The sequence below is a fragment of the Pezoporus wallicus genome, unplaced genomic scaffold (assembly GCF_028554395.1).
Source record: "Pezoporus wallicus isolate ANWC-B61680 ecotype Strahan unplaced genomic scaffold, APGP_CSIRO_Pwel_v1 contig_13223, whole genome shotgun sequence".
NCBI lineage: Eukaryota > Metazoa > Chordata > Aves > Psittaciformes > Psittacidae > Pezoporus > Pezoporus wallicus.
This window is the reverse complement of record NW_026638627.1, coordinates 350,593-363,551: the sequence shown is the minus strand read 5'-3', so window position 1 is coordinate 363,551 and position 12,959 is coordinate 350,593. Positions and strand designations below refer to the sequence as shown.

Sequence of the window (12,959 nt, the reverse complement as noted above, 5' to 3'; positions counted from 1 at the left end):
TGTGTCCTGGTAGAATAGAGTTGGTTTCCTCTTGGTTGTCTCTCTAATTTGCCAAGGTGATTTTGACATTTAAGAATTGTAAAGGGGTTTGCAACAGGTTGGCTCCACCTTGCTGTCAGCCACAAACCTAACAAATGGGTTTTGGTCTGATTTATGTTGTTAATGACAATTTCCATCCGTTTAACTTATTCTTTCAGCAGATTTCCTCAAGGTGATGAGCCTTCTCTTTGCACTTAAGGCTTGTATGTTTAAGGATCCTGAACAACTAAGAAATTTAGCTGGCTTTAAGTTACTTGCTTTGGTTTAAATTTTACATCTCCTTGACAATTCTGGATCACTGTGACAGGAACCAGAGCTGAGGTTCGTATGTGGGTTCTTCCCCATATGACTGAAAAGCAGTTCCCCAGCCCAGCAGGTCCTATGGAAAATATGGTTTATTGAGATGCCTCTTGTCCCTTGTTTGCAGCAGCAGATGAACTGTAGCTGGTGTAAAACCATCTAGACTTTCCTAGATTTGTGAGTAAAGAGCCACAAGGTAGTTTTGTGCACTCTGACAAATCACATGCTCCTGTTTATGCTTCATGAACATCAGAAAATATATGCTTGCTGTTAGGTTGGCAAGTGTTGTCCAATGCACTGCGGGAGCTCTTCATGCTGACAACATTTTTTCACTTCTCTTTATAAGTTCTGGACCCTGGAAAAGAGCAAAATATCTATGAGCTAGTCAGAAAGGTGATGTGTTTGTGAACAAGCAAGCTGCCACTACCCACTGTGGCAGCAGTGGGTAGTGTTTTGTTGTGTTTGCAAGCTGTGTACACACCATGTTCTACAGAGTAAAGATATGTTTACCACTATGTTTAATAAACATGTTGTTTTTCCTGTTCAGCTCAGGCTGCCTTTGGAGATGTGATGTTTGGGAGGAGGTAGCAGAATGCTTCTTTGCAGGTGTGTGGCTGGCTTGGTGTGTTCAGAGGTGGAAATCACAGGAGAGACTTTTTTCGTATTTTGTCATTTAAAGCAAGGCGAAGGCTGAGGAAAACAGAGAGCCAGGCTTAAGGGTTGTGGAGGGTTTAAGCTTAGTGAAGGAATACATCAGAGAGAGAGATGTGAAGTAGACAAAAGCAGATTTGCTGGAGGGTGAAGAGAAGCTGAAGTAGCTCTGCAGTGTGAGGGTCAATGAGCTACAAGAACATAGCCAAGAGAAGAGGAAAACAGTGGTAGGGAATACAAACAGGGAAAATACTTTGACCCTAAAAGGTGACTACATGCTTTCTCTCTCTACTGCTGAGGAACTTTTCAAGTGAAATCCAGTTCAGAACTAAGAATTAAAAAATTAAGAGTTCGTTTCAGAGCTGTTAGCCAGGGAAAGACCTTTGTCCATGTCCTTCACAGGCCCAGTCCCAGGAGCTCCCCAGAGGAAACAGATGGAGCTGAGCTCTGTATCTATCAATTACTGCATGTAAACACAAGACTAATTAGGTAAGTCATCTAGTGATGAATTAACTGGTGCTGATATCTAATGTGCAGGCAATCAGATTTGCTTTTGGAAACAGAACTGCAGGAATTCTGGCTAGCCAGACTTGGTTTGGCTGTTTAAAGGAGAAATTCCTCCTTCTGCATATACTCCCTGTTTCCATTGTGGGTCAGATGAAGCAGAAAGGACACCTCTTTGGCAAAGCAGGCCTGGGGGTTGCCTCCTCTGCAGCACTGCTCTCTCATGGTGGTGAAGGCAGCCGTGATGGCTGTCAGCTGCTCCTGTGTGATCTGGGGCTTGTATTTGATGAGGTTGATGAGCATTCTGCAAGGAAAGCAGAGCAAAGCAGAGGAAGCACATGGCTTATGGTACATTTCTCCAAAGCACACGGCTTATGGTGCATTTCTCCAACCCTAGTCCTGCAAAGTCCCTCTGCTACTGCCCACTTTCTTTCTACAGCTTTTTCATTTTTATTCCCCACCCAGGTAGGTATTTGCAGTAGGAAGCAAAGACATGCCCAGTTCCCCTGGGAAATAAAATATCTGAAGGGTTTTAGCATTGGTCCACCTCAGAGAAGCTGTGGCTGCCCCATCCCTTGCAGTGTTCAAGACCAGGCTGGACAGAGCTTGGAGCAACCTGGTCTAGTAGAAGGTGTTGGAACTGGATGAGCTTTAAGGTCCCTTCGAACCCAAACAAGCCTGTGATTCTATGATTACCCATGAATTAAGTGGCAGGTGTTGTCTGTGTTGTGCATCACGCCAGAGGGTCCAGGAAGTTTGGGCTCACCCCAGCACAAGTTAATGGCCAGGGTAAAAATAAGAAACAGGAAGGTAACAGGCTAGAAGAGGCACGCCTTACTCTTGCTTCTTGTGCTGTAGCTTCTCCTCCTCAGTTGTACACAAGTCTTCATGGAAAGTGAACAGCCCTGGAGTCAGTGATAAGGGCATGTAATGCTCATCCATTTCCAGTTTCCCTATGCATGGTCTCCTGAGAGCATAGGAGCTGCTGCAGCAGTGGCACACATCTGGGTTTATAGGGTCCCTCAGGTGTCTTCTGCATATTTCTCCAAGCACAAGATCCAGCTTTACCAAGAGAAGTGGAAAAAAAAAAAATTATTTAAATTTTTTATGGTCAAAAATACAGACTGCTCTTGAAGTTATAAAGAATAACAGAGAGCTTAAATTAAACTTTGTAACGTAGGTGATAGTTTATTTTTGACTGAATGCTGGCTTTTGTCAGTGAAATAATTTTTCAGAAGTATGTCTCTGTGGTTCCAGGGACTGTCCTTTGCGCACAGAAACCAAGTGATTTTGTTGTGGTTTAAGCCCAGACGGTAACTCAGATCCACGTAGCCACTCGCTTTCCTCCCTCTCTTCACCCCAGCTCCCAGAGGGATGGGGAGGAGAATCTAAAGAATGTGAACCCCATGGGTTGAGATAAGAACAGCCCAGTAACTAAGGTATAACACAAATCACTAGTGCTGCCACCAATAATAATAATGATAAGGGAAATAACAGAGGGGCAGAATATAAAACTAAAAGGAGAAAAGGAAAACAATAAACACAAGTCATGCTCGGTACAACCACTCGCCACCTGCCAGAGGATACCCGGCCCTACCCGGCAGCCATCTGGGCCTTTACGGGTGACTCCCTGCAGTTTCTATACTGGGCATGACGTGCTGTGGTATGGAATACCTCTTTGGTTAGTTTGGGTCAGGTGTCCTGTCTCTGCTTCCTCCCGGCTTCCCCTCCTCCCTGGCAAAGCATGAGACTCAGAAAGTCCTTGGTCAGAGTAAGCGCTACTTAGCAACAGAAAAACATCGGTGTGTTACCAGCATTGTTCCCAGGCTGAAAGTCAAAAATGCAGCACTGCACCAGCTACTAAGGAGGAGAAAAATGACTGCTACAGCTGAACTGAGGACAGATTTCTTCATAAAGCACACTTGCATGGACTTGCTGTCTTCAGCAGGGCACCTGTGGGTCTGTGTGGCTGCTCTTGTTAAGGGGATGGTGAAGAAGATGGGTGTCTGGAGGATGGACTGAACCTTTTTTATGTAGTTCAATTCCAGCCTTAACTTCAATGAGATGGAGTTATGCTTCCTTCAGGCATGGAAGTACACCTTCAGGTCAACTCAGCAGCTCAGTGAACATTCTTTTCACTTACCTTTACTCTTGGACCTTGCTGGCAGCAGAATTTGTGACAGGGTTTCCAGAAGTATGACTGAGATCCAGAGGAGCAATACTCACGTTTTCCTCGGCACAAGGCAGCAGCTTGTCCAGGCTTAACTGGCAGCATTTGGAGCCAATCGTAGTCATCTGCTTGGTGAACTTGATCAGCTCTGCAGATGTCAGTTGAGGCATCTTCTTGGTGAAGCTCATGAGGAGCCTGAAAAGGTAATTTTTCTGAAGTCAGTGATGTTGTTTCATGAGGCAGTAGTGAGCAAGCCTCTGCCTTCACATGTTCAAAGCTCCAGCCAAACCGCAGGGAACACTCAGTAGTGCAACAGCAGGACTAAGCCTGGTGTGTAGAACCTCACAAGCCTGCTTTATTTGTTTGACCTCTCTCCTTTCTCTGACCAGTTTCTTACCAGATTAGACAAATAGAATTAACAGCAGAATTGCCAGTTACGTGTTAGTGGGCCCTTTTATGAGATGGTAGCTATGTCTTCCCCTTGTTATTTTTTTCTCTGGGAGCATAGGGAGCTTGTCTAAGAGCAAAATTGGATTTGAGTGTCTTCTTGGCACACTAGATGGGGGCAGAAGATAAGCTCAAAGAAGTTTACTTGTTTTTTTTCTTTTCAAAAACTGTGCTTACTAACCACTGTGGCCAGGAAAGCCTTCAGTGATGGAACAGGCAGAAGGAGCCCATCAGGCTTGTTGGAAGCCTGTAATTCCAGCGTCTTTTAAAGATTGAGCACACACAGGAGGGCAAAAAGCTCAGTGTGTCTCCCCAGAGCAGGCCAGCTGAAGCCTAACTCTATGAGAGCAGCTTAAAGGTTTCGTTAAGTTTGTGTACATACTTTGTTAGGCATGTGCTTGTTAACATGCAAATCAGGCCCAAAGTTCCTGCAGGAGGCTTGTGCCTGCATGTTGTGTTTGTGCACAGTATATGGTTCAGCTACTCTGGGTTTGCTCTGCCTACTGTAATTAGAGTAATGCAAGCATGTAAAAAAGTCTTACTCGTTTTGGAAATAGTAATCTCCTTTCTCCCTGTAAATGTCACAGCTCGTCTTCATCACACTTTCAGTTTCGTAAATATGTTTCTTCAGCTCCTCCTCCTGAAAAACATAAGTTAATTTGTGGAGTTGTTGTAGCAGGGGGAATCCAGAATGCCCCACTCCCTCCAGATAAAGCCTGGATTATCTGTAACTACTTCTTACCTGCTATATGCCACCCATTTTTAATTCCATAGAAAGCCTTTGTCTATCTGAAACCTCTATAGACTGCCTGAATGTAGTACATGTCCTCCTTCAACCACCTTGAAATATTTGATGTTGTAGGACTGATGGAAGTCTGGGTCTGAGACACCGGGCACCTCCTAGCTTAAGAGGTTTACAATGCCCATGCCCATGTTTTGGTCTGTGACAATAACTGTAAGTGCTTTTTATATTTGGAAGAGGGCAACTAGCACTCTTGGAGCACCCAGTGTAGAGCAGAAACCTTAGCTCTAAGCCTTTTCCCAGCATCTCTTTTCCCAGCATCTCTGCCTATCCATGCGAAATTACTTCACAAGTGTTGATTGCAAAGGCTCTGTTGATGCTTTTTCCATAGTGAGGCCTTGAAACATGTGCTGGTTTGTCACAGCAGCTGTGGCTCAAGGCCTGGAGCAGGCCAGTCATGTGGTCATATATATGTTTGACTCCATCAGTATGCGGTGTGCAGGCTGACAGCACCCACCCCTCTGCTGCAGCAGTCCTCTGGAGCTCCAGGCTTGCAGCACTCGTGCAGTAGGTCCTCATATCCTTTACCAATTCTTAAAAGCATTTGGGCAGAAAACTCAGGGTGTCTCCTGGAATATTCGTACAGAAACCTGCAATATGTGGAGTACCAGGAATTAGAGATGAGCCAAAAGAGCTCCCTAATGGTTGTGAAATAATTTGCAGTAACAGACTCAGTTCTCAGTAGGCAATGAAAAGATGAGTTCTGCTTCAGCAGTTACTCTACACAGCAGTTTGAACCCAATATATTTTCATAACTAGACCTGATGTATGTTATTTGAAGTTAATTCTCTGTCTTTGGGACTTGATGCTGTGTCTGTTGCATCATGGAGCATTTGTGCCTACATTTACTACAGGTAGGATCAGGGCTTCATCGCACAAAGGAACATGTCTAGAACAGAAACCAGCTGATCCCGTTTGAATCGAGGCATGAGTCTGACTTAAGTGTTTTGAATTCAACACTGAGGAGTGTATCAAAGCTGTAGCTGGCACCTGAAATCAGAACTGTTGGCTCCTAAATTTTACAGGCATTTTTTCAATTTTGCCTCTGAAATAACAGTCGTGCTCTGCTCCAAATTTGCAGAATGCATTTGCTCTGCATTCACACCTTCTAGGAGTAAGTGGCGGTTCACTAAGATCGACTTGCCCAGTACCCCAAGCCTACATGCTCCCAGAGCAGACAAATCTGAGGCTGATAAGCTGAACTTTTATGCCCAAAGTGTCATCTTGCGGCCAGAGTATTGAAACAAGAAAATAGAAGAGCTGAGGAAGACTGAAGTTACCTGGCTAAGTGTGTGTCCTTTTCCTGGGCAAAACGTTCACATATTCCCTTGTCCTCTATAAACTCCCTGACGTGGGGGGACAGGTCTGCAGGTCTGTCATTGTTTTCTGTATTAACTATGCATTCACTTCTTTGTAACAGAGGCTTTTCACAGCACTGCTTTATTTTGCTTGATAGGATGTCTTGGTTGGTGCAGACGTAGTGCAGAAGCTCTTCCTGTAAAGCAGAAAAGAAATGAAGGAAATTTTGCCAGATTTTGGTCTTTGTAGGGTTTTTTGATCAGTGTTTTTATCTGCATTTTCCAGACAGAGGGGGTGACTCCCAAAAAGAAGAGGCGGCTGATCAAAGCTGTGCCACGCAAATCTGGTACAACAGGGAAGAAAACTCAAGCCCTGTTGATCGATTTGGTGCAACCTCTTGCTTGCTGTGCAAAAGGTCCTCCTGGGTTAAAAAGTCAAATGGGAAAATCAAGCAGGTTTTTAGACTGCAGAGCTAATCTCCAGTTTCAGAGAGCAATCAGTGAAGCACAGGAGGAAGAAAAATCTGAAACCAACACAAAAATAGCATTACATTTCAGCAAACACTCAAATGTTAAATGAGGTTTACCCTATCATGCATGCAGTCCAGCATGTCTCCGCGGCAGCAGTCCTTGTGCATGTTAGCAACATCCATCACAAGTTTGCTAACAGTAACAAAATCAGCTTTAGGGAATTTTTGGCTTATCTGAGCAAGTTTCCTACAACAAAGAAAAACAGTTATTGTTTCAAATCACAGTGTGAGGCTGTGATAGCTCCTCTCATTTTATTGTGCAGGGGGTATCCAAACTGCTCAGGAATGGTCTCTTCCCTGCTTACGTTAATAAATGTTCCTTGAAGGCAAGAGCTGAGATTGTCAGGGTTGTCTTAGGACCCCAGGCGACTTTCACAGTGAGATGGTGGAAGGAAATGTGGTAGGTGGGCGCAAAAAAAATCACAGGAGCAACCTCGTGTCAAAACTAGGTAAGAGAGATGAGTTGTATTTTGCTCACAATCGCTCCAACTTTCGTTCCAGAGAGCTGTATTCCTTTCAGACTTTGGGTTTAGATTTTGAAAGGTAATGGCAGTTTTTAAGGAAACAATGACAGCTGTCATGTCTAAATTTGTATTTCTAATCTGTCTTCCTTGTTAGATGCTGCTTTTGAGCTGCATATGAGAAGGACACTGCTGGTATTTGAGTCACTGTGCTGTGTGCAGGTGTGGAGCTGCCCACAGCTAACACACAACATCCGTGCTTCGTTTCAAAATAAGATGGACATGGGGAACACTCACAGAGCCTTCAAGGTCCTTTCTCCAAACTTGTGCAAGATTCCACATGTGTGTTCTTGCCTTAGGCCATCTTCTTTTATTGGCTTCACCACCTTTGGTGCCTGGTAGAAAGAAGATGCAGACTGTGAAAGAGGATAAAAAGACAAGGCAATGCTTTGCACTAAAACTACTGCTGTGATTGTTTTTTAAAAAAGGACCTTTTAATAGTGAAAGAAAAACGTTGTCCAAGCTGCAATATGAACTGTTGTGCTCGCTATTTAGTTGCTGAATTTATTAAACAAGTGTTCCATGCTCTTAATCCTTGTCTTCCACTGTGACAGGTAGTGTGCTCTGAATTTCTAACATGCGTTATGTGTGGGGCATGTCTCTGCAGTGCAGATACCCAGACAAGCAGGAGCTGTATCGAGGTGCTATTAACAGGGAAACAAATCAGGCTTTTGTACGCTGTGTAGCACCTCGTCCTCTCTGAGCAGAGCTGGGAGGACAGCGATGCTGTCACAGGGCATGGGGATTGCCTTGACCTCTCACTGTAAAACTTCAGCTGCCCAACACCCCACATTGGGAGACCTTATAACAGTGTTAAAATACCTAATGGGGCCTCCAGGAAAGCTGGAGAGGGACTTTTTACAAGGGCATGTAGGCAAAGGACAAGGAGGAATGGCTTTAACCTGACAGAGGGGAGATTTAGATGAACTCTTCCTAAGAACTCACCTGTGAGGGTGGTGAGGCCCTGGCACAGGTTGCCCAGAGAAGCTGTGACTGCCCCATCCTTGGCAGTGTTCAAGGCCAGGCTGGACGGGGCTTGGAGCAACCTGGTCTAGTGGAAGGTGTCCCTGCCCATGGCAGCAGGGTTGGAACTGGATGAACTTTAAGGTCCCTTCTAACACAAACCATTCTATCCTTCTATGATTCTCTGAAGAAGTGGCTGCTATCTGTAGCCTGTGATGGAATACCTGTCTCTGAAAGCATTCCTCCAGGTTATAAGTGAGGTCTTCAGAGCTTCTGCAGCAGTTTTTCATCATCTCGTCATATCGGAGAGCAACAGAAAGGATGGTGGGGGCATAGAGGAAAGGATGTCTTCTGGCCACCTCATAAATAAAACTGAAACCCAGGGAAAAACATCTTTAGTTTCCCAGTAAGCCCCCACATGCAGGAGCAGCAGTGGTATAGCTGCCTCTGCCAGAAATTAAAATGGTAGCAGCTAAAATTGATTGTTTTACTGTCATAACGACGAGCCACATAGTGTGGTGTTTATCTTGGAAACTGCTAATGGTGTGGCCAGTTTCCTGGAAATCTCAAGTTCTGCCAGTTCTGGTTCAGAAGCAGCACAACTTCTGCTTGGCTTTTAAGGACTAAACAGAGGCTCCTGGTTTCAGGTAAGGCCTTTACATGCACTACAATAAACCAGGGCAGGTTGTTTGACATATAGACTTGTATCCAAAGCAGGAGATGGCAGAACAGGCTTTGCAGAATGACCATTACAGGTGGATGAATTATGTAAATAATTCATATTAGGAAGAAGAACTAGCACAGGATTACAGAGAATCTTAGATAGAACTTGACAGCTGCATTGAAAACTGTGTTTGCTGTCTGAAGGTTCATAACTGTCTTATCTAGGCAATGAATTTATGACTTACTGTTCCGTTAATAGATGTTGATTCTGTGAATGATTTTTACAGGCAGCTTCTGCATTTGGCCTTTCAAAAGGAGAAATGAACCCTCTCGATGAATTTTTTAGAGTGAGGAAGCAGTCATTTCTTTCAGGATCCTTTTTAGCACAGCAGTCAGTAAACCCGGTAAGATTTTCCTCCTGGCATATTGTGTCAAGGAAGATCTTGTCCTATGAAAATTAGGAAAAAGTTAACTTGAGTGAGGATTCCATTTTACTCCTCTGAGCTTTGCAAGGAGGCTACTTCAAGCCAACAAGCCCCAACTTGCATAAGCTGTTTCTTTCTTAATTCCTTCCTACTTTAACTTCAGTGAAAATCAGACTGACCTCTAAAACTGAACTCTAAAACCTGGGTGATGATTTCTTGAACTCTGGTACCTATTGTTATGCCAAGACATGCTTCCAAGTGGAATGGTTGTTAAACACTCTGACCTTACAACATTATTCAGACTCTTTTTCTTGATTACCCCAGCCATAAAGGCACATCTTTCTGAATATCTTTTACTGAAATGCAGGTTATGGCTGCCGGTACAGATGCTGTGCTATTCAGGATGGAGGGAGGAGAGGGCCTTTGTTTTCCTTCACCGATCTTGAGACACTTTGTAGATGGGAGCCTGGAGAACCAAAGAGTCAGTTAAGGCCAAACACACATACCTAGGGAAGTCTCCTAACATGCCTCTCTGGGAATACACATATCAGGGCTCTGACATGACAAGTCACTTCTGAAAACAGTTGCCAGATTAGGAACGTAAATGTGCTTACCAAGGGCTTCAGGCAGTCTGGATTGTCCCTGGCTGCAGCAGCAGCACACCTTTCGGCGAGGTCTGTGACATCCTCAGCCATTTTAACTGCTCTGCCAAATGTGCCTCCTTGCACGTACTGAGCAAACATGACCAGGGCCCTAGGAGAAGAACACACAGCATTAAACCTGTTGCTGGCTACCTAAGAAACTAATTCTGTAACTTTTACATGTGAGACAGTAAGAGGATTCATGTCACTGGGGCTGAGTTGGCACAAACGCATTCTGGGCTGGCAGAACTGGTGAGCATTTGACTTGCTGTGTGTTCCAAACAGTGCAAGGCTGTGCAGTGGCAGCTAATTTGCAAGTAGAAGCTTTATCTGGATGACTTACATGGCTTTAAAATTATTCTTCTGCAGCTGTAAAAAGCGTTGGCCAATGCTGTTTTTTCCCTCTGAAAAACAAGAGTATTTGAGTAAAAAAATGTTTGCTAAATACTACATCAAATACCTTCTCTTTTTTTGGTAATGGAGGCTAGGAGAAAGATGATTCAGTGCCTGGGGTAGTAGAAGTGGGAGCACCGAGGCCTGAGATGTAATTTCCCATCTACTTGTTTCTGACCTATAATACATTAGGGCCAATATAATTTCCCTGCCTAGCACAAATGTTGTGGGGAGGAACACACTAAAACCTGGGGGTGTTCAGCTACTTTGATGCTGCACATGATTAAAGAAGCACCTTAAAAACATCTTTTAACCTTGCCTTAGCTATCTTAAAGTGCACTTGACCACTCTAGCTACTGATGAAGGATTTTCCGTGCAGAAAACATGGGATAAAATAAGAACTACAATGGCACACAAAGCTCCTCCAAAATCCACAGAGCTGCATTCTTCTGTCCATGCTACGAACTGTCTCAGAGGAAGGTATGTGTCCCATCTATGTGAAAATCCTGTGCAAATATTCTTCCTTTGCCACTGCACCTTTATTAATGGGCAAATCTAAATGTCATGAATTATCAAGGTCCTTGTCTGTTTGAGAATACGCAGAAATTAATTTTAAAATAAGGGGCCTGCTCCCAAATCAAGGTGTTACTGTTTCACCCTCGCATCAGTAGGGCTGAGATCAGTGTAAAAAGATCAAATAAATCAAAGAAACAAGCCAGCTTATCCCTCTGAGTAACACAGGGGTGTCAACTGCGACGAAAACATGAGAAAAATAACACAAACATCAGGTCTGTGGTACCATGTAGGGCCATTTTGTGCATGTGGAATTTATACGGGTGAAAAAAGAGCTGACTAATGAAGACAATATGTAATGGGAAAGAAGCGCCTTATTTTAGGCCCCATTTTTAGGCCTTAGTGAGAAATTTGGTCATTGTAAGCTCTCTCAGGAGTCAATGAAGAGAGAATAAGACCCCCTCCAAAGGAAAACACAGAGCAATAGCATAACTTAGCTACTCTCAACAGCCACCAGCGATGGAGGCAGCATCCCTCTTGGGCCTCCTCTATCTCACTTCCTGATGCACTGCAGAGGGAGCCCAGAAGGCCACAGGCTTCACTTCAACAAGTTTTGGAGTACCTAAAACCAGTGGTACAACCGCATTCCTGTGGATGGAATTCCCCTTCAGCACGCTTCCTCTCAGTAACCACTGGCTGTCCTGCACACTAAATAGATTCTCAAGCCTTTAAGAAGCCACACATCTGAGGCTGATCACCAGTAAGTTGTACAGATTGAGGTTTGTTGTATACCTTTGACCCATAGAAAACACCAGCATAGAGCTAGCAGAGGCAAAGCAAGATACCAAGTAACCATGTGTGAGAAGCTGCAGCCATCAGCATTATACAAAAAGATAGAGTAAAAAAATAAGATACATTCTTACCTATGTCCCGATAACTTCCAGGCAGGGCTATGACTATGGGGAGGCTCACCAGTAAAATCACGTAAATTACTGTTCTGCAGTTCATCCTGTCAGTTTTTGGCAGGGGCTTGGGGTGAGCTTGGTTCACCTGGGTAAGGCAGAAAGAAGTAATGGGAAACAGTTACTTTTATACTCTCCCAAACGATTTCTGGTTAATCAAAACCCTTTTACTGTCACATGTAACATTAGCCAGTTTGGAATATTCTCACAATATTTAGACATCCCATTATTTGCTCAGGAGGATGAATACACCAGCTTGTTGCAAAGGGTGGACCTTGGAGATCCCTTTTTTTCCCCTTAAGATTTAGACAAATACACATTTTTAAGTTATCAGACTTCAAATAAGAAGTTTAAACACTCCTTGGGCTTTTTACTGTGCACGTGGATCTTGTCTACTTGCAAATTTGTTCAAAGGTGATTGCTGCAAAGAAGATGTCTTTGTAACATGCTGTTGATGGAAAAACCCCAAATTCAGCTTTTCATCCCTCCTTGCTGCACAAGCTGTCTCTTGCTCCAAGGGGTCATGGTCAAAAGGCTGAATTAAGTATCCCCTATAAGATATTTTGCAGCATCAAAAGTCTCCAAATTTTGAAACAAAATCAACTCTCAAACTGTAAAATGAAGGGAATAATTCCACTTAATACAGTTATTTTATTTACTTTTGGAATACGATGCATGACAAAAAATGTCAGATTTTTGAAGACAGAATGGCTTTAGAGAGCCACAGGTATGTGTAACACTGTGGTAGGTGGGGAAGGATATGTGTATTTAGTCTGAAGGAAGGGGCAAAGACAGAGCTTTCATTTGTTTCCAGAGAAAATGGCAATAGCTGCTTGTTCTGCGCTGCTGGCGGAACACGAGGGTTACTTGCCATCACATGAGATGGTATCAAATGGAAAAGGATTCTGGGCGAGAAGATGGGAGCATGATCACCAGGCCACACCTGAAATCTAAGGGGAAACCATATGCATTGAGGATGACACACTGCTCATTAAGGCTTTATCCATAACTTAGCTCTGTCTTTGTGGGACTGAGCCTGTCACTGTCTGTGTTTAGCAGAGTTCTCTTAGGATGGGGGTGGCAGCTCTTCTGCCCTATCTGCAGAATCTTCTGCCTTTTTGGAAATAAGGAATAATT

General features: G+C 43.9%; 1 protein-coding gene across 1 annotated transcript; it reads right to left on the bottom strand.

The window, feature by feature from the left end:
* LOC130600378 (alpha-fetoprotein-like) lies at window positions 1–11,898 on the bottom strand. Its single transcript, XM_057411631.1, has 14 exons — window positions 11,784–11,898; window positions 10,298–10,358; window positions 9,928–10,066; window positions 9,134–9,336; window positions 8,450–8,597; window positions 7,500–7,597; window positions 6,799–6,928; window positions 6,194–6,408; window positions 5,371–5,503; window positions 4,654–4,751; window positions 3,721–3,859; window positions 2,333–2,556; window positions 1,666–1,798; window positions 1–694 (listed from the first exon to the last, which is right to left on the bottom strand). The coding sequence occupies exons 1-14, from the start codon at window positions 11,866–11,868 to the stop codon at window positions 650–652; spliced, it is 1,851 nt and encodes a 616-aa protein (XP_057267614.1). The 5' UTR covers window positions 11,869–11,898; the 3' UTR covers window positions 1–649.
* Window positions 11,899–12,959: the final 1,061 nt, after the last annotated feature.

Bases quoted from the DNA above. Each gene is read 5' to 3' on its own strand.
- LOC130600378 (XM_057411631.1), bottom strand. From the start codon at position 11,868: ATGAACTGCAGAACAGTAATTTACGTGATTTTACTGGTGAGCCTCCCC. The intron at 10,067-10,297 runs GTAAGTCATCCA...TTCTTCTCCTAG, and splicing joins AAGAATAATTTTAAAGCCAT to GGCCCTGGTCATGTTTGCTC. The intron at 6,929-7,499 runs GTGAGTGTTCCC...TCTTTGTTGTAG, and splicing joins GAAAGGACCTTGAAGGCTCT to GAAACTTGCTCAGATAAGCC.